Source organism: Branchiostoma floridae, chromosome 11, assembly GCF_000003815.2.
Source record: "Branchiostoma floridae strain S238N-H82 chromosome 11, Bfl_VNyyK, whole genome shotgun sequence".
Lineage (NCBI taxonomy): Eukaryota > Metazoa > Chordata > Leptocardii > Amphioxiformes > Branchiostomatidae > Branchiostoma > Branchiostoma floridae.
The window spans coordinates 23,390,664-23,412,553 of NC_049989.1; the positions used below are offsets into that span (position 1 = coordinate 23,390,664).

The 21,890-nt window shown below is 42.1% G+C and overlaps 1 protein-coding gene across 9 annotated transcripts in view; it reads right to left on the reverse strand.

The window, feature by feature from the left end:
- Positions 1–298: 298 nt before the first annotated feature.
- Positions 299–21,890, reverse strand: part of LOC118425260 (CUB domain-containing protein 2-like) — a 104,934-nt gene continuing 83,342 nt past the window's right edge. For 4 of the 9 annotated variants that reach the window (XM_035834042.1, XM_035834044.1, XM_035834043.1 and 1 more), the window contains exons 2-13: positions 12,248–12,323; positions 11,748–11,955; positions 11,469–11,587; positions 10,165–10,387; positions 9,886–10,004; positions 8,282–8,504; positions 7,210–7,334; positions 5,243–5,323; positions 4,058–4,215; positions 2,793–2,939; positions 1,476–1,614; positions 306–534 (exon numbers count right to left, since the gene is read on the reverse strand). In XM_035834042.1, the coding sequence (XP_035689935.1) occupies positions 338–534; positions 1,476–1,614; positions 2,793–2,939; positions 4,058–4,215; positions 5,243–5,323; positions 7,210–7,334; positions 8,282–8,504; positions 9,886–10,004; positions 10,165–10,387; positions 11,469–11,587; positions 11,748–11,955; positions 12,248–12,314 (1,806 nt within the window). In that variant the 5' untranslated portion in view covers positions 12,315–12,323 and the 3' untranslated portion in view covers positions 306–337. Of the gene's footprint in view, positions 535–1,475; positions 1,615–2,792; positions 2,940–4,057; positions 4,216–5,242; positions 5,324–7,209; positions 7,335–8,281; positions 8,505–9,885; positions 10,005–10,164; positions 10,388–11,468; positions 11,588–11,747; positions 11,956–12,247; positions 12,324–19,649; positions 19,981–21,890 lie in introns of those variants that run through there. The other 5 variants (XM_035834039.1, XM_035834038.1, XM_035834040.1 and 2 more) reach the window with 5 other exon arrangements.

Below are 21,890 nucleotides of genomic sequence, written 5' to 3' on the forward strand. Positions count from 1 at the left end.
CCTATTTTGGCCGGAATGGTTTGATCCGCTCGGGTGGATGTTCGCACATGTGGCGGGTTCTTTAACGTGCTTGGGGTGTTGCTCTCCTCTAACACAGGACTTCCATTTAATGTCCTATCCGTAGGACGGCCCGAGCCGAAGCTAGGTACTCATTTTAACCTGAGTGAAGTGAGGAAATTCGTGTAAAGTGCCTTTCCCAAGGGCACACTGAGATCGGTAACACAGCAGGCGGATTCGAACCCGCAACCTCTGGGTCACGGGCCGAAGAAACTGCTACTGCGCTACACGGTCCCACCATTAAGTGGTAGATTATTGTTTTTTTTTTTTCAATGTACTGTCAATTGTCTGTCCTTATGTGCCATAGTGCCTGACAACAAACAGACAACAACAAATAGAATATGCCCTTACCCGTACAGGTGACACCGTTGCCAATGTACCCAGGATTACAAGTGCATGTGAAGCTTTCGGGGGTGTCCGAGCAGGTGGCTTGGGGGCTGCAGTTGTTAGTTCCACCTGCACATTCATCTACACGGACTAAATATCAATAATTTAGATTAGACCATGATAACTTGGAGACGTTTCACATAGCAGCAACACAATCAAGTTAACGCTAGTTCACCTTTATCCGCGGTGTAACCTATATTCGTTCTTTACAAGAGCAGGGTATTTATGGCTATCATGCCGACGAAATGTGAGTTTAAACTACTATATTGTGATAATATTACAATTTGAAACCATCGTCCGTCAACTGGATATTGTTTAATGCGCTGTTTTGAAAAAGAACGGATATAGGTTACCCCACGGATAAAGGTGAACTAGCGTTATATCAACACCACCCTTGAACAATTATAAACAAACACACGCAGAGGTATGAATAAAAAGGCGTGAAGTGGGATGCTTGGCTTGGCTTTGCGTTTTTGTAAAACATTTTCAAGGGGTATAACAGACGAACAATGGATCTCCAAGGTATTCGGCATGAATGTAGCTTAGGATGAGGCAAAGTGTGATTTAAATTTTTCAAATTGGGACTTTGACAAATGTATATTAAATTGACTAAATTCTACTTTTCAGGTGTTTTCCATTATAAGACATTAATACAAGTCATGTAACTGGTTTGATTAATGGCAGCTGAACAGACAGCAATCTTGGAAATAAGGACCGACTTTGCATAGTTAATGTGAAAAGAAATTGACATAATTCCTTGGTGGTACGTTTTTTTAAGTAGGGTGAAAGTCCCTGTTTGTCTAGGAGCATCGTTGTCCCAAATGTAGATTTCATACAATAGACAACTTTTCGTTTCCATGTTTGCATCAATTTTGGAGTTCCCTGAGGATGGCATCCATATACTCAAGAGTCATTTTTTTAATCAGCCCATAACTCAAAACGTCTGGTATAATTGTTTCAAATTATCAACAATGATTTAAACATTGCAGCTGTTAAACTAGACTACAACTGATGTAACAAATGAAACTTACGGTTGCATCCTAAGATTTCTGCCCGCATGGACATGTAAGATTCCCAGGTCTGAGGCAGAAAGCGAACATAACGGGCTTCAACGGCGTTGTCCAGTAAGTTTGTTACAGGTGTGTAATAGTCCGTGTTGCCTATGAAAACCTGAAAGTAAAAGGGAATATTCAGATTAGGGAATTTCCACTCTTTTTACCATTAATAACACCACAGCCTCCGTATGGTTAACATCCCATGAAAGTGAAACAGTAGTGATCAAGCCAAACCTACCGCCCATATGAATAGAATAGAGAAGAACTTTATTGCACGACAATTGTACATGGTACAAAGCAACAACTATTACATAAAGTACAAAATAGAGGTATAGGATAAAGCTTAACATCATAGTTAACATAACAATAATATATGTGTGTGACAGACCTACTCAGTAGAGGACAGCTTCGTGAGAAGATTGTTGGCACGGGATAGATGCAGTGTATATGTGGTATGTTGAAGGGCAGTGGCGGCGGCACAGGGATCTCAGAGCAAGAGTCTAGATTTGACAATTTTCCCTGGGATGCACGCCCCCAGACCCGATTTGGTGATATGCGACATACAACAATTTTTGCCTCAGATATGACTTATCTCCAAGGAGAGGTGAGGAACCGACTGTTTTCTGATTCAGAAGTTTGTTTAGGCATTTTTATCGACCTTTAATTTGTATTTTGTACCGTTTCTTTCTTCTTCGGCCGGAGAGTAGATATGACTTTGTTCTAGCCTCTGTTGCAGGCTCCAAACGGGACTGATTTTATTTGGCTGGTTTGCGATGTTCAACGCTGGCTAAGCTTCTCTTATGCTGGGAAAGAGAGTTTGCAGTCACTGTGGAAGGTTAAGTTTTGCCCCATTTCGAAGCCTGAACGGGGCAAAAGTACCTTCTACGGGAAACTCCCATTTGTCTTCTGTAGGATATTTTTGCCTTGCCAGTAGATCTATAAGCCTAGGGTACTGGTGACATGGCAAAATTTGGGAAGATAAAACTGCATGTAAATTCTGGCATTTCCGCACGCCACCGAATGCATCCGAAGTTAGGTGTAACGTCATCCTTACTTCAGACAGTGGCAGAGGAATATAACAGATGGTCACCAAAACTTCGGTGGAAACAATTTTATCTGAGTGTGTAAATTTGTAAAAAGAAAGGGTCTCCTTATTCAGTGTCATTTGAACCTGATTTAACTATTTACAGATCTGACCTATATGTGCAGCACACCAACAGATATTATTATCTGCATTTAAGACTGCATCAAAAATGTAATGATCATTGTCCTATTTTTGATATAGTCTGTTACCTTCTCTGTGCCTTCACTGTTGGCGTATGTCGTCCAGCTGGCCCCATCCGTGCTGTGCTGGAGTTTGTATGACTTCACCCAATATTCACCAGAGGAGACTCCCTGAGTAATGGTGCCGGTGACTTTCTTTATCTCTCCTAAATCAACCTGAAAAACACAATTGTTTAGATGTTAGAAGATGCATATTGGTCTGCATGGCTGATGCAATTTGAGTCACTTTATACAAAGTAGATGAAATTAGGCAAAGCAGTACAGTGAGACATCAATTCCAAACGAATTCATCATTCTGCAGTGGGTACCATTGAGATACTGGGACGACAAAATCGGCTTAGATAAAAAACAAAGTTGCTACTACAGTTTCCTGCGACTCCTGTATTTCTATTTTGAGATATATATATCACGTGATGTATTAGCTTTTCATCGATAACGAATATGGCACCAACTTGAGGGTTGCGACGGATGGATCTGCTTTCCCTGATGTTGAATTAAGGTCACAGTAAGTAGAATAACACCAGCTGATTTTGAAAGAAATTTAAGACTGTTCGCCTCCAGAGATGGCCAACATGAAAGCATCAAAATGGAAAATCTGTCCTGTTGTCCAGGGTGGGGCGGACAAACCCTATGTATACACAAGTACTAAGTCGCTAGAGCTCAGACCGTGTTTCTTCAAACACCTAATCATGTATACACGGCAGTTAGCTTTGCCCACAATCAAACTACATGTGCAGTCCACTTCAAGTTTGCTTGTAATATTACACCCAGGACCTTGGCCATGTGCACAACTTCAAGTTCAGATGCGCCAAAAAACAGTCTGGGAGTTGCAGGTGTTTTTTGCAAGAAGCATGTGAACATCACCTTCAGTTGCATTTAGTTGGATTGAGTTGCATCTACAAACAAGCAGAACAAGATTTTTCGATCCATCAAACATTATAACTACCTGCAACTGATTTGCATAATATATACAGAAATAGCAACTCCACATAATGACTAATATTGGGAATTTCATAATTGTGACATGTGTACGTTAGTCAATAATGAACATCGCCATACATAAATTATGTAAATGATAGTCATTTGCATGAAACTTACAAAAGCTCTAAATTTTCATGGAGGTATGAGGTCACCGAACTCTAGTTGAACATGTGAAACCACGAAGATTCAGCGATGCTGCCAAACAGGAATTGATTATTTTCCAAATAAGAAATTAATAAAAACAGTTACTAGATTAAAATATTTTCAGTCTTACTATCAAAATGTGTACCTACCTGTAACCAGTCTCCGAGATTGCTATCCTCGGATTCCCAGCCGCCCCTTCCGTACAACCGTGCCAAATAGGGCACCGTATCACTGTCGTAAGTGGAAGACGCAGTGATGCTGCCATCGGGTATGGCACCAGACTGCATCCCCAGCGGATCCTGACAAACTGTGAGAAAAGGAAAATTGTGTTCAACTTGTTTTCGGATGTCCTGAAAATGCCAGCTGTAATGGAGAATGTTCACTTTTAATAGCTACATCACAGCAGCTCAGAAAACAAACTATATCATCAAAACTGGAAGACATACCCGTAACCGTCAGGAACAACCATTATGTGAATATTGTAATTTGAATAGAATGGAGGATGAATTTTTGCAATAGAATGCAGACGCCATAGCAATGGTAGAAATAACTGTACAGGCTTGCCTGGTGCGTCGCACAATGTGGGAACCATATTTCTTTCTTTTATACTGTAACACTTGTAGAAAAATGTTATTCCTAAATTAAATGCAACTAGACAAACTTTCCATCAAAAAAGCATAACGTTATTTCTACTATTAGCAAAAATTTGATCAGTTGAATTCATTTGATGTTAGTTTATTTTCTATCTTTTATGTTTTGTTATGACTCTTACCTAGCCCAGTGTGGCAAGAATATGCAACAATGGTCTTCATTCGTACATTCAATAAGTACTTGCTAATAGTACTAATACATGTAAATTTGATTTGTGAAGGCGGGTCAAACAGTCATACCATTTGTATACGGGTAAATTGACCCATTTCTTATAAAAGGGCTTGAAATTTTGTCACAAAGATAAATCCATTTCTTAGAAGTGGCCACATTGTTTTTGGACCATAGACAGAGTGACGTGTTTGGATGATAGTTTCCCTCTAACAACAGCCTGGGGTTATTGGCATAACGCTGGCCAGCGCTACCGGAGCCTAAAATCACAGATTGCAGGCTGGTACGCCAGGACCTGACGTGAGTAATAAACGAATACAAGCAGTTTGACTGTGACATACATGTGCTCAATATGGTCTGTTATTCTATACTCAAGACTGGAAACTGACATGTTGCACTGGGTATTGAAAACTGTCAAATAACGAAGTGTCAGGGTGCACTGGATATTGGAAAATGTGAAGAAGAAAAAAATCGATCTGCAATATTAAAAAATTAAAAGAATAATATTGTTTTACCGGCGCAAGTGAAACTGTCGGCAGTGTTGTAACAGGTTTCTTGAGGGGCGCAGTTGTGGGATCCATCAGCACATCTATCAACTGCACGGACAAAAGATTGATTAGACTAAGAACATACTGTAAATGCATTTAAGTTCGTAGTGATTTAATTTCGCGTTAGCGGGAAAAAGGACTTTTCGTGGTGGTTTTAAGTCTTTACTGCCATGGAAAATGTTCGCGGTGGTTTTAAGTTTGTGGTGAACCGGCCTCCACAAAAACCGGGAACATTAAACCACCGGGAAAGTTTCTGCATTAATTTTACAGTAATAAGATATGGGTTTTGCAATGTTTATTATCGGTAATAAAAGCGTAGTTTGCAACCATGCCTGTTGGTGTCACACAATGATTACAGAACACATCCGTACCCTTTTGTTGGTTACATTTGCACATTTAGGAAAAGCTGTACGGACAAAATATAGATTAAAAGGACGTTGCAAACTGTCACAAAATGACCTGTCGTATTATGTAGGCACTATAAATTGCCAAAAGTGCCAAAGGCATGTTTAGTATGATTAAGGATAAAATCATTGGCTGGGCAGTATTCAAATAATAATCATTGTGATCTTTTTGTTACTTTTGTGTTGTGCACACCAGAATTGTTTTTGTTTTTTTTGCTCCAAGTACTGTTTTAACCTGTTTCCATTTTCCATCAGCACAAGGAAGCAGAAAAGTGTATTTTGAACCCGGTTGAAGTCGTCCACACTTAGACCATGTTGATTTGATTATATGGATGACATCCGTGCTCGCAAAAAAATACTAATAATAATTCTTTGTTTGATAAATTATCAATTGAAAGCTTGTGTGTTTCCCTTTCTTATGGTATCAAACACATTATGATTGTAAACTTATGACACGGGCACAAGGCCTGCGTACATGAGTGGGACACCAAAAAAAAGTGCCCAAATTTACCTGCTTCTGCTCAACCCTGTATCGTCCGGTTGTTATGGCCGCAGGCCGGTGACAATGATTCAATCAATCCTTTTTACACATAACCTATGGTATACAGAACATCCAACTTTCTTTTTGGTGCATCTGAGTAGATTATTCTATTATTTGTGAATTCATGGAACGAGCACCAGGCCTGCTTGCATACAGGGAGTCACAAAAATAACGTGCCGAAATTTCCCTACTAATTAAAAGTTAAACACTCCATTCAGCTCATCTTCATCCGTTTGTATTGGACTTGTGACAAGTTGAATAAACAGGACTTATCAATGAAAGGCACTGTTACTAAAGCAAACAATTTGAACAGTTTACAATCATAATGTGTTTGATACCATAGGAAAGGGAACCACACAAGCTTTCACTTGATATATAATACGTTAAAATCGATGCAGAAACATCAGAAATATGATCAACCGAAGTTGATCTTTTTTTTTTTTTTTCCATTCATCAGTGTTTATTTTCTTATCTTACTGGGGTTGTTCAGAAAGTAATATCACTGGTTTTATAACAGAATCGTCTCTTTATCAAATGAGTTGAAAGCTTGCTTGTTTCTTTCTTTGTTTGTTAAAAAACGGTATAAAGCCACTAGCACGCCTGTTTTTTTCGCTAAGTGCAAGCCATGTAGGTCCCGAATGTAAGGTGTAATTCCAGAATGGGCCCTAGGCCCTTCTTTCTTTTTTTTCTTTTTTTTTTCACCTTTTATTCACAAGTCATAAATCTAAAGTACAGAACATTCAAAGATAATCACCTAATCACTATAGAACATACGACTAAATATACAGAACTAAAGTCGATCATTATAGAATATTTGAACTAGCATTTTTTACCTTACCATTTTACACACTAGTCGTACCTTTACTCAGTCATCTAGACATATGCAATACTATCATACTATAACACATTTACATATTGTTGCAGGGGCCATTCCCACTGGCTTTTTTTGGCTAGGGTTTGCTCTAGGGTTTGTGTAATCCAGATCTTACCTGCGGCTGTGTAGGAGGCCTGGAACCCCGGATACGTATCATAATAGTCAGATGTAAAAAGCAGGAGCATCTGATTAGATGTGCTGATGATGGGGTCTGGTATGAATTTCTTTTCACCAGAGAAGCTGGAAATCAAAATGATTATTATTGCCTATGTTTTATGTTACCAAGACAATGAAAGATATTTATTCTGAAGCCAGTAATTATCTCCATGAAAAACGGAGATGTAGTTTTGGGTGTGTCTGTCTGTGTGCGTGTGTCAGAGTGTGTGTCTGTGTGTTTGTGTTTCCGGATATTTGAGGTCAACATAACTCAAGAACCTCTGGATGGATTGCCATGATATTTTGTATGTGGGTAGGTGTTGGAAAGACGAAGGTCCAGGTTAATTCTGGGCCACCTGGTATGTGATCTTGGTACTGCAGCAGAAATTCTGTTTTTTGTATCTTTTGACCTGGATGTGCTATGGTCTTGACTTTTTGGTGGCAGATAGCTGATGATGTAAGAAATATGTCGTGTATGTTTGGGTCCCCTAGCAGGTTGCTCTGGAAAAAAGGCACGTTTTTCTCAAAATCTTCTAAGGAGGATAACTGGACAAGGGAACGACAAATTTAGATGATATTTGGTATGTAGGTAGCTTAGATAGAGATGCACATAATCAAGTGCAAATTATGCAAACTGATACTTAATTTGCATAATCAATGAGGGCAATCTGTATTTGTAGTTTTTTCCATATGATTGTAAGACTCAAATACCTGTCATATACAAATGTAGTTTGTGGCTGGTGGGACATTGACAGATATCAATTATGCAAATATGTCCCTAATTTGCATAATTGATATATAAAGTGCTATAATTCTTCTAAATGGTAAATAATTGCACAGCAACATTGTGACCGGTGTAAGTTATCTAAATGTCTACATAACCAAGCATAGATTATGTAAATGTGGAAATCATTTACTTAATCAGACTATTTCATGGAGATATGAGGTCTCCGAAGACGTGTTTACACAGAACTCACTCTCTGTATCATCCAAATTTCCCTACTGTTATAGAAAACTGTTGGGGCCATTACCTCCACGGTCGTAGACGACTGTATCTGCCTCCATCGTATATGTATAGGAAATCACTGTCAGAGTCAGTCTCGAAGCTGTCAAACGTGAGAAGAACGATGCTTCCTTCTGGCACGGTGATCGTCCAGTGACAAGTCGCATAGTTGGGGTAGTTACCGGAGTAGTTCGGTGTGGCCACAGTACCTCCATGGGGAGCCGACAGGATACCTCCACATACCGGAGTATCTGAGAAGAGGATAAATGGCATCAACAGACTTTAATATACATGTAGCATAAAGACCGGATCGGTCAAAATCCGTGTTCTATATCTTTCATCACTATAACCGGGATTGCCACAGGGTGTTAGTTATCAAAAGTCATTTGAGTTTTAATCGGATTCAACTTTCTTTGCATCGCATGCCTCGCCCTCATTATATCTTGGTGGTTACATGATTCTCAAAGTTTTTAACGTCGTCTGGTCAATGTTACACGTTTGCGGCGTCACTTGAAACGGGAAAGACCCCGTGAAATTTTCATTTAAATGTGCCTAACACCCACGAACAGTACACGATCTTGCTTCCTAATGATCAATGTACAAGTCTTCGTCATTATACACGGCGCCGAGAGTGTCCGTTTCGGACACACCACTAATGGATTTTCTCAACAAAGTCTCAAATAAATGCTACAAAAACACGTTAACTTAACTATTGGTGGAGGTTACAAATCAAGCCCAATCCTTGTATTGATACATCTTTAAAACCTGTGGCTGTGTAGGAGGCCTGGAACCCCGTTTTTTTTGCTCCAAGTAATGTTTTTCCCTGTTTCCATTTTCCATCAGTACAAGGAAGCAGAAAAATGTATTTTGAACCCGGTTGAAGTCGTCCACACTTAGACCATGTTGATTTGATTATATGGATGACATCCGTGCTCGCAAAAAAATACTAATAATAATTCTTTGTTTGATATATCAACTGAAAGCTTGTGTGTTTCCCTTTCTTATGGTATCAAACACATTATGATTGTAAACTTATGACACGGGCACGAGGCCTGCGTACATGAGTGGGACACCAAAAAAAAGTGCCCAAATTTCCCTACTTCTGCTCAACCCTGTATCGTCCGGTTGTTATGGCCGCAGGCCGGTGACAATGATTCAATCAATCCTTTTTACACATAACCTATGGTATACAGAACATCCAACTTTCTTTTTGGTGCATCTGAGTAGATTATTCTATTATTTGTGAATTCATGGAACGAGCACCAGGCCTGCTTGCATACAGGGGGTCACAAAAATAACGTGCCGAAATTTCCCTACTAATTAAAAGTTAAACACTCCATTCAGCTCATCTTCATCCGTTTGTATTGGACTTGTGACAAGTTGAATAAACAGGACTTATCAATGAAAGGCACTGTTACTAAAGCAAACAATTTGAACAGTTTACAATCATAATGTGTTTGATACCATAGGAAAGGGAACCACACAAGCTTTCACTTGATATATAATACGTTAAAATCGATGCAGAAACATCAGAAATATGATCAACCGAAGTTGATATGTGAAAATTTTTGTGCTGAGTTTAGAATGTTCTGGGTGATCTGTCAAGGACCTTCCTTGTAATCCAGATCTTACCTGCGGCTGTGTAGGAGGCCTGGAACCCCGGATACGTATCATCACCGTCAGATGTAAAAAGCAGGAGCATCTGATTAGTTATACTGGTGAGGGGGTCTGGTATGGTGGCACCTGTAAAGCTGGATATCAAAATAAATCATTATTGTCTTTGTTAAATATTACCAGAAAATATTGAAGATTTGAATTCTGTAGCTAGCAATTTACACGAGAGCTCACTCTCTGCATCATCCTAAATTATGTAATGAAAGAAAACTTTTGGGCCATTCAGGCCAATATTACCTATTCAGTAGTAGAGCACTGTCACTGCCTCCATCGTATATGTATAGGAAATCATAGTCTTCGTCAGTCTCAAAGCTGTGAAACGTGAGAAGAACTAGGCTTCCTTCTGGCACGGTGATCGTCCAGAGACAAATCGCAGAGTTGGGGTAGTTACTGGGGTAGTTCGGTGACGTCACAGTACCTCCAGGGGGAGCCGACAGGATACCTCCACATACTTGAGTGTCTGAGAAGGGGATAAATGGCATCAACAGACTTCAATATAGCATAAAGACCGGATCGGTCAAAATCCGCATTCTATATCTTTCATCAGTATAACCGGGATTGCCACATGGTGTTAGTTATCAAAAGTCATTTGAGTTTTAATCGGATGCCTTCTTTGCATCGCATGCCTCACCCTCGTTATTTCTTGGTGGTTACATGTACATGATTCTCAAAGTTTAACGTCGTCTGGTCAATGTTACATGTTTGCGGCATCACTTGAAACGGGACATTTCCATTCTAAATGTGCCCAACACCCACGAATAGTACTGTCCACGATCTCGCTTCGTAATGATCAATGGTCAAGTCTTCGTCATTATACACGGCGCCGAGCGTGTCCGTTTTGGGCACACCACTAATGGATTTTCTCAACAAAGTCTCAAATAAATGGGGTGGTTTGGGCCACAGGGGTCAAAGCATTTAATTAGCTGACCTCCGACCCCCACCAATAGGAGAGCAGTTGCCCCCAGCTTTTCTAGAGAGAAGTCAAGTTTCTTCTAGCTCTCGTTGTTCAAGATTGCAAGATGCCACCGAGAAAACCCAGGACGAAAAAGTGCCCAGGTTGTGGTGAACCGTCAAACCTACACCCCAAAGGAACAGCCACTCGGCACTGCGAGGGCCTGGGCAACGTTTCGGAATCGGAGGTCAGCGATCAGGACGATCAGGAAAAAGACGCGCGGTTACCTAAGAAGACGACACCTTCCCCGCCTGACCCGCAGATGGCGGCTCTACTCAGGCGGCGGGAGGAGTTACACCGGGCACTGGAGTTAAAGAAACTACAAGAAGAGGTCAAAGCTCTGGAACTAAGAGTTAGCAGGAGACCAGCCTGCGAAACAAGCCGTCGACAAGATGAAGAACAATGGGGAAGATCCCGTCGACAAGATGGAGAACAATGCGGATTCCGTAAACAAGACCACCATCGACGCCACATCTGTTCGCGTCACGCAGGGGGTGCAGACCGATCATGGCTACAAAAACACGTTAACTTAACTATTGGTGGAGGTTACAAATCAAGCCCAATCCTTGTATTGATACATCTTTAATACCTGTGGCTGTGTAGGAGAACTGGAACCCCGGATACGTTCCAGAGCCGTCAGATGTAAACCTCAGGAACATCTGATTAGTTGTACCGGTGATGGGGCCTGGTATGGTGTCACCTGAAAAGCTGGATATCAAAATAAGTTATTATTGTCTTTGTTAAATATTACCAGAAAATATTGAAGATTTGAATTCTGTAGCTAGCAATTTACACGAGAGCTCACTCTCTGCATCATCCAAAATTAAGTAATGAAAGAAAACTTTTGGGCCATTCAGGCCATTATTACCTCTGCAGTAGTGGAGCAGTGTCACTGCCTCCATTGTAAATGTATAGGAAATCATAGTCATCGTCAGTCTCAAAGCTGTCAAACGTGAGAAGAACTAGGCTTCCTTCTGGCACGTTGATCGTCCACTCACAAGTCTCATCGGTGTTGTAGTCATTTGGGTAGTTTGGTGATGTCGCAGTACCAGGAGCCGTCAGCATACCTCCACATGCTTGAGTGTCAGAGAAGGCGATAAATGGCATGAATGGTCTTCAATGTTAATCTCCAAGCAGATCCTGCTGTAGCACAAGATAGTATCAAAAGCTGACAGAGGAGTGAGCTGGTCAAGGAGTGGGTACGCGACCCGGTGCCCGTTTGACTCCCTTTGGCCGGCTTTACTCCTCTGCCAGCTTTGATACTGCAGATTACTGTTAACTGGCCATAGTGGGGATACGCCTAAGGGCCTAGATCACTGTTTGTGACAACTTACAGTGAATGACTATGAACTGACACCACGTCCCTACCTTGGCCATTTGCCGAGTCCGCCAGTAACAACAGCACGAGGGTCAGACCGACCCGACGGCGATCCATTTCGCTCACCTGTAGCAAAACAAGGTGTAAAAATTACACTTTTCACAAGCAAAATCATCGTGACCATAACATACTTTGATCAGGAAATAGAAAGAAAAAAATTTGGTTCTGTTGCACTACCACGAAAAGTCGTAAGGGACTCGAAGTGTACTCAACAGCTTTTTTGATTATGCCATTCGGCCAGAAACCAACACAACCACTGTCACTACTGCTTCTAAGTGCACGCAATACTGTGGCCGGTGGTGGTGATGGTACTGAAATAAATTAGTGAGCACAAAACATGAAGCGATGGACCTGGCTAAACATTGCACTTGTCCATGAATAGTCGATCCACCATCCTCATCCACCTTACTACTATATCATAGCTTCAGGTAGGCCTAGTCTGGTACATTCTATTCTGTTGTCTTCCCAACCAAAAATGTCTTCCCCTTTTCAGACGTCCTCTGTCACTTTTAAGTACAGCTTTTGCAGGTCCTGGAGATATTGCCACATGACCAAACCATCTCAGCTTGCGCTTCATTACAGTTGTAAAGAGTTTGTCGTGTGGTCCGGTAGATTCAACTACTGTGTTGCGGATTTCCTCATTGTTAACGCGATCTTGATATATGATGCCCAGAGTTTTCCTGTAGCTAATATTTTATTAAACTGAAAGATCAGATGTAAGTGCCCAGGTTTCACAACCATATCTAGATAAATTTACAGAGCTAGGCAGCGCAGGAGATTGCGTTTGGAGCATAAACACATGTTCTTATCTTTCCACATCTTTCAAAAAGTCAAAGCTTCACTTTTTCGGACGAAAGTACTTCTATTGGCTGCGCAGGGTGGATGGGGACATCTGGGCGAGATTTTAAGGATACTCCACAGGCGCCTTCGTGAATTTATGGCAATTCCCCACTGACAGCCAACAGTATTGGCCTCCAGCGGCAGCCCCCGGTGTACATTCAATGACTTCTATGTCTACTACTTCTTCTGGAAACAACCAGTCCCCGCCTGTAACAAAACTGAAAGAAGAACTATATACTTATATGTTTTAACGGCTGTGACAACAAGAGTTTTTCGCTCGGAGACATTTTCTGATGGCCTCTTGTCACAAGTGGCAAATCGACAACCAGAGCGAATGCCATATTCGACCTGGCTTTGAGTCTTTGACCAACATGAAAGACCTGTTTGTATCAGCGTCCCTCTCTTGCCCCTTTTAGCCTCAGTGATCATTAGTTTGTTCTCTGAATCCCACAATCCATAGCCAGAGATAACAAACATATCAAGAAGCGGATTGAAAAAGACTTTGGGGGTTCTTTCACTGGCGGCGGCACAGTGGGGGCGGTCGCCCCAACAAAAATAGGTCGTGTGGACGTCGCCCTAACGTCGCTCGGGCCACCGTAAGATAAGCTGAAACACCCAAAAATCAAGCTGAAACCCTTGTGTATATTTTCACTGATGGAAATTTGATCAAACCGAGTCTACCGGCAAAATTTGTCCCTGAAAATACAGGAAATTGTGAAAGGATGGCCAAACAAAATGCAAGGACATCCTATGTAATTGGATATGATATTAACCCCCTGCCTGCTCGCTCATTGGTATCGCCCGTCATTCAGTAGCGAGCATCACCGAGCGAGCACGCTTCTCTGTCTCCTACTACTACTAGTCCTAGCTGTACTAGCGAATTTCAGAGGGTCCAGATTTCAAAATTTCTAATACCCCTGTCACATTATCCACGATCTTCGGGCGTATCGATGGAAAATCGGCCATATTTTAGATCTACAGAGGGTTGCGCATATTTTTCACATGAAAACCGTCCTGTCACATATAAGCCATACTTTGTACCTTGTGCAATTGTTGTGCAATAAATATACTATAAGCGAGGCTCGGGCGATTGCTGCAGAATCGTCGTCCGATCGATTTTCGCTAAATGTGACAGGGGTATTAGGATCTCCCGTGCAAGGACTCGCGGCTTTGGCGCTGAACATGGTCGGTTACGGTAGCGCCGCCTCAAAAAACCCTTTTCACTAATAGAAATTTCATAATCAGTTACTAGTTGGAGAAAAGAAGACGAGGTAGTAATGAAAACAAACTTTTATTTTGGAACAATAATCATGGAAACAGAAGGCGTGGACGACCGTGCAAGACATACATTGAACAGTTTGAAGCTGACAGCGGTATAGACCTACATCAACTAATTGCAGCGTTGGTCATAGATATGGAGACAACTAGTCTAGACATCTGAAGTGAGTGTGTGCGTGCGTGCGTGCGTATGTGGTGTGCGTGTGTCTGTGTGTGCGTGCGTGCGTATGTGGTGTGCGTGCATGTGTCTGTGTGTGTGTGCGTGCGTATGTGTGTGTGTGTGCGTGCAAGTGTGTGTGTATGTGTGTGCGTGTCTACGTGTGTGTGTGTGCGTGTGTGTGTGTATGTGTGTGTGAGTTCGTGTGTGTCTGTGTTTGTGTGTGTGTGTGTGCGTTTGTATGTGTGTGTGCGCGTGTGTGCGCGTGTGTCTGTGTGTTTGCGTGTGTGTGTGCGTGTGTGTGCATGCGTGCGTGTGTCTGTGTCTGTGTTTGCGCGTGTGTGTGTGCATGTGTGTGTGTTAGTATGTGTGCGTGCGTGTGTGTGTGTGTATGTGTGCGTGAGTTTGTGTGTGTCTGTGTTTGTGTGTGTGTGTGTGTGTGTGCATGCGCGTGTATGTGAGTGTGTGTGTGCGTGCGTTTGTATGTGTTTGTGTGTGTGTGCATGCGCGTGTATGTGAGTGTGTGTGTGTGCGTTTGTATGTGTGTGTGTGCGTGCGTGCGTTTGTATGTGTGTGTGCGCGTGTGTGCGTGCGTACGAGTGTGTCTCTGTGTTTGCGTGCGCTTGCGTGTGTCTGTGTTTGCGCGCGCGTGTGTGTGCATGTGTGTATGTGTGTGCGTGTGTGTGTGTATGTGCGTGTGTGTGTATGTGTTTGTGTGTGTGTGTGTGCGTGCGTGCGTGCGTTTTGGGTTACAATACTGTATTGTGAAGAAAGATGTCTGTTAACCCTTGACTTAACCAGTTTCAGATTGTACTCCATGGGGGAGCAAGTCCGTGGAAACTTATTCCATAGCGATGTTGTTTAGGAAAATAGTTCTGAGCGTGGAACTTCCCCCTGTTAGAGGGCTTGTGGAGGATGCGATAGAAAGCTGCTATCTGGTAATTTTGAAATGGCGTAGGCTTTCCAAGTAAACGCGTTACCTGGGGCGAAGAGTTAATTGTATGCTCTTTTGTGTTGAGATGACAGACGGGGATCAGGCAGGTGTTTTGATTGATTGGATACGCCACTGGGACGATTGGTCAGATTACTTATTGTTCATTTAACGTGCACAAAAAAGGCTCATTCTTTTTCAGTCGTCCATCAGGTGACACTATAAAGTTCCTCCAGACGACTCTGTCGCTCATGACAGACAGGACGTCTCTGTCTTGGAGGCCAACGTCTTCCTCAACAAAGTTTTTTGTAGAACAGATGGTGTGCGTATTTGCGTGTTTTTTGTCAGGTTTGACTGTACGTGCTATGAATGGAACGTGTTTTGCGTATTGGTAAGCAAAAGAATATATTCGGATCCTAACATCTGTCCATGATACAGGAGCAAAACGTGTTTTTTTTACATCTTTGCTCGTTTGAATCTTTCCTGAGAAGCTAAATCATGAGTGAAGAAGTGCCTTGTAAGGGTCCGGGGGCTAGGACATCTTCTGCGCGACTGGATTTATGAACAATGACACTCCTTTGTGTCAAAAGGGCAAGGGTCAAGAAGGGTGGACCATATCTATACCATGGCCAGCCACATTGTTGCTAGCTATAGGCGGCAAGAACAAACATCTCAGTAATTACTGGTGAAAGTAGGTCGGCACGAATCTGATGTTATCACTCCTGTACCATTGACAAACGAGTTTCAACATTCTTACATGATGAAATCACACTTTTCAGGCCACAACCAAAGAAGAGAGAAAGAAGGAAAAATTGGCGCCCTTAAAATTGTCGCATTCCATATCTCTGGCCGTTAATGTTTCCAAAACGTGTACTGTATTCTTGTTTTGAAAACACGGTTGATTCAGACTATCATTAAAGCTCCGTTTACACATCGCCGAACATGGACTCCCGACAATGGTTAAGGGCCATTCGGGAGGCAGATGTATGGTATAAGACATGAAATGATTGGTCAGATGACCTATTGCTCATTTAACGTTCACGAATAAAGTACAACACGGTTTTTTTTTCATGTCTAGTTGCTAAATGTCCTTACTCGTTTTATTTATCTTTCGTTCGGCTGTACATACGTATACAGTCAAGCTTGCCCAACTAGCTGTTAGCTATTGACGCCAAGGCTGCATTTTCTGAACAGCTTTTGTCAATGAGTTTTCATGTTAGGGTTTTTAAATGCATCGTTTCTTTTTGATGAAAGAATAAAAGCGTTGGTTTTCTCCATTGACTCGAAGTATGGAAACATTCCGATATAAGAAATACTTTGTTACCTCAGCCGTGAAGTACGTATTGTTTCCATATGTGGAGGGGATGTCCGTATCTACTTCTCTGTTTCGACAAAATTAAAGCGTTTCGCGGTAGTACGCAACGAAGTTTGTGACTAGCCTGACTAAAATCACGTTCCTATAGCGGCTGGCCCTATAGTATTACCCCAGCCAGCGACAGATTGTGTAAACACAGGCTAGTTACGTTTGTGACAAGCCGGCACGCACATAAGCAATGAAATCAAATCAGTGTGGCTCAATGGCCAGGTGGATTGAAGAGTTGTTACGAGGGGAGATCAATAAGTTCCAGTCTCACCCAGAAATGATAAGCACAAATTTCGAGGCACAAGATGTCGTAGTATAAAGCCTTTTATCAATATCCTCCAGAATTCAAATCGCTGCAGTTATTACTTTCCAGGCAACGTCATTTAGAAAACCAGTAGGTAAGTGGCGAGAAAACCAAGGGTTGTGATCAGACTTGTGTGGTCGAGTTCCCCATGCAATGAATTACCTTAACGGTTTAACATTGTCAAAATCTTTTATAATGATTCCCTTCGTACTTCAAGCAGAAAGAAGTGGGTGTTTGACTGTCATCAAAGCAAGTTGACCCGCACACCTCAGGTCGCAGCTCAATTGTCCATATTTTTTTTTTAATCTGGCTCTCTAATATCTGTGACAAACTTAAGATACAAGTTTTTCGCACCATTGTTGAACCAGTATTTCTCTATGGCTCCGAAACTTGAACATTGACCACACATCTAGAGAAGAGACTTAATGGAACATACACCTCACTTCTGCAAAGAGCAAAGAACATCAGCTGGAAAGAACATGCATCCATCAAGACCATCTACGGTAATCTTCCCCGAGTATCCCACAGCCTCAGGCAGAGGCGAGTCCAGTTTGCTGGTCACTGTCATCGCGCAAGTGAAGAAGTGATCTCTTCACTAGACCTATGGAGGCCGAGGGGAAAGACCTACTCCAGAAAGCTCACTTACCCAGCAACCATCTCCAGAGACACTAGGATTGACACTGAGGACTTTGGAGCAGTTATGAACGACCGAGCGCTGTGGAGAGATATTGTGCAACGCCTTACCCCGCCCGGCAGGGACGACAGATGATGATGAATTTTGTAAATCTTAGTAGCTCTCCATGTTATTGCATTTTACAAGTTTATATCTTTGAATCTTTGTTTATTCTTGAGAGGCTTTCTCAGTAAAGGCATCACCTGGGGCGAAAACATTTTCTGCATAGCTGGAGTAATGATAAGAGACACTCCTTTGTGTTGGATTTGAAATGGCCCTTGAGGAACAAGCAGGTGATTTATGGACATCAAAGTACGTACATACAAAATTCAACACAAAGGAGTGTCACTTGTCATGGTTCCAGCTATGCAGAAAATATCTTCGCCCCAGCATCAGATGCCTTTACTGAAAAAGATAAGCCTTTGACTTATGCCGAAGTACAGTCAAACCTGCCTAAATACGAGGGGTGATCAATTAGTCCTCGGCCTCACCCAGAAATAATTAGATACTTTGTGTAACATACATTATACGTGATGGTAGGCGCATATATTTTGCATGGTCACCTCTATAGCATACCCTTTTGCCACATACTTAATGCCTCTTTGACAGTCCACAACCAATTGAAAGAAGCAACATTTTGCCTGTCCCAAATCAAACTATGCTGATAACTTCAACCCCCAGTAACATTATGGCCACGGACTTTTCAAAAGAGTCGACTGAGTCAATTACAACACTGATAGCTACGTTGCCAAACATGGGTCTGAGTGCTTGGAAACAAGAAGTAGCTACATCCCCTCTCGTCTGCAAAGCGACTCGAACCATGTCTTGGACAAGGAGGACGAACCACATGCTCCTAAATGATTCCAAGTTTTCGGCAAGCAGCAAGAAAACTATTCCTTCTCACGTGTCTCAGAAAGTTCAGTCTATCATGATCACCTTGGTGATCTACACAGAATATATACACCGTCTACTATATATACACCGTCTACTCCAGCCCACCTCGACCCATAGCAATAAGGTGACCAAGTTAAGTGGAAAGGGTTCAAAATCAACATGACAGTGCCAATACCCTGGATATGCATTTGTACAGATGCACTTGCACACCAGAGCCTTACCACTCTAGCTGAAAGGCGTGAAAGACTGCGGGTCTGAAGTTTGCCAGATCTCTCCTGAACTCTGAATTTGAACACTGGTTACCAAAGCGCAGATCTACGATCTTTGGTAGAAGTACCAGAAATGGACACCAACTCGTCATCCCAAAGGCGCTAGGCAAACACACTGAGATAGAATAATTCTCCTATACCACATAGGCAGATTCCTTTTGGTAAACCAGAATGGTCATTAGTATTTTGCGCCATCTTATAAGTATATATATAGGTAACCAGTCATTTGAAGATGTAACTTCTACATGTAATTATCTCGTCTTTATCTTACAATTAGTGCGGTCACGGACCATTAAAATCTGCTTGAAGAGTCCAACATTAATAAATCCCAGGATGGAGTTATGAACATTTATTTCATGTCTACAATGTTTGTGTTCAATGGACATTGCAGTTATACCTGGATACAGGTGTGCCTACAGATGTGTTTGTGTCACGGCTGTCACGAAAGGTTAAAATCCGGCCATTGTGCTGGTAACGTCACACTGCCTTAATTTTATGGATGACATCTTCAGAAGACCCCCAAACTAGTGCGCGCGGGCAAAACATTAGAAATAATCCAACAAAAATTGTGTTAAACCACATGGCTACTCGAACATCTATCTTATATACAGCCATAGAACTTTGCATGATGTACATGTGTAACTTTAAAGTCAAATGCCAATGTTTGAAAACTGTTTACATACCGTTTTTTTTTTGTGAACTGCCGGGCAGGTGTCTCAAAGAAACTGCAGAGCAACTTGTGGCACACCCGTACAACAAAAATATCGCCGCGAAAAGACTGACCTGGCTATCCATCAAAACTAATATCATAACTTCAACCAATGATGGCATGCCAATTAGTGGATCAACCAATAAGAGAGAGGAGGGGATTGGCATTTGCAGAAGTGGTTGAACAACAACGGAAAAGACAGAAGATGTGTCCTGTATCTGTAACACTGTTATATCCCAAGGCGATAGGAGGATCGTTAATAGCCCCTTTCCACTAGGACGGCACTCTCGCCGCATTTTATCTCTCTCTCTGTGACCTAAATTTGACACATCGCTCAACGAATTGTATAGAAAAGAAACAAAGCCTTTTATACGTTGTGTGTTTTGCTGTCCTCTCAGTCACACTTTTACATGCATGGTATCTGACATACCCGGTATGAAATCAAAGGTTACACATATCACATTTAGATCGCAGTGAGAGCGCATCGCGATCGCCGTCTTGTGGAAAGGGTGCCTTGTTATTAGAAAATGCGCGCCTGAAGTCCGGGATTAATGAGAGCGTCTCTGGATCTAGAATAGATCTTTTTTTTCTTCACACACGCGCGCACACACAGCCACACACACATACAAAGAGTTGAGTGATAGAAATTCAGTAGTTTTTCGGCGAAGATGAGTATCTATATCTAGAACATGAAAGCTCACCATACTGGTATACTTAGACCCTTAGATCGCCTACTTTAGTATCGCCCATCAAGAGGCTGAAACATCATCATGGGTCTGTGATTTCCTGACTGCAAGGAACCATCGAGTCCGATACAAACGATCACTTTCCGAATGGCAGACGATCGGCTCATACGCAGTGCACTCTACTTGGCCCCGTCTTTTTCTCTGTTCTAATTAACGCTGCTACAAGCAAAGCTGACAGCCTTGTATTTCAACAATGTAGATGACATTAAGTGCTTGGAAACAAGAAGTAGCTACATCCCCTCTCGTCTGCAAAGCGACTCGAACCATGTCTTGGACAAGGAGGACGAACCACATGCTCCTAAATGATTCCAAGTTTTCGGCAAGCAGCAAGAAAACTATTCCTTCTCACGCGTCTCAGAAAGTTCAATCTATCATAATCACCTTGGTGATCTACACAGAATATATACGCCGTCTACTATATATACACCGTCTACTCCAGCCCACCTCCACCCATAGCAATAAGGTGACCAAGTTAAGTGGAAAGGGTTCAAAATCAACATGACAGTGCCAATACCCTGGATATGCATTTGTACAGATACACTAGCACACCAGAGCCTTACCACTCTAGCTGAAAGGCGTGAAAGACTGCGGGTATGAAGTTTGCCAGATCTCTCCTGAACTCTGAATTTGAACACTGGTTACCAAAGCGCAGATCTACGATCTTTGGTAGAAGTACCAGAAATGGACACCAACTCAGCATCCCAAAGGCGCTAGGCAAATACACTGAGATAGAATAATTCTCCTATACCACATAGGCAGATTCCTTTTGGTAAAAAGTTTAACCCGTGGGAAGAAAGACAAACAGTATATATTTTGCTCGCACCGCATTTACTCTGTTGTCTACCAAGTACTATACGTGAGTATCATGTACATACCAAACAAAATGAATACAAAAAAAATGAATCAGGTAACCTTTATAAATTCTCCAAAGAGCCAGAAGTTTCGAATAGCACACACTGTCTTTCATGAGCGATTGAGAATGATAAACTGTTTCTTTGTTAACCTCTCCGTCACCTTTTTTTGTATTTTGCTTATAGACAGACGATGACAATGTGGCGCTGCACTCAAGTTTTAGCAACTGACATTAACAGTGTCACAGTACAGACAGAAGGTAAGTTCTTTTACCTCCCCGATCAAAGTCAGGTACCCACTTTTACACCTAGATGAAGTGAGGAAGGTCGTGTAAAGTGCCTTTCCCAAGGGCACAACGTCGGGGGCACGGCGGGTATCGAACTCGGAACCTCTAGATCCCGAGTCGAACGCTCTACATGTACCAACTACGCCACATGCAACGCAAAACGTTTAATACCAACACAAGCGATGACAAGCTATGTCCACATTTGGTCGGTTAAAGCATAAAAGCAGTTAAGTGGCTATTCAGAAGAGACACAAGTGAAACATCGTACGACGCTTGAAAACTTTTGAACTTCGCAGGACGCTCCCTCGACATACCAACTATTCACCGCGGT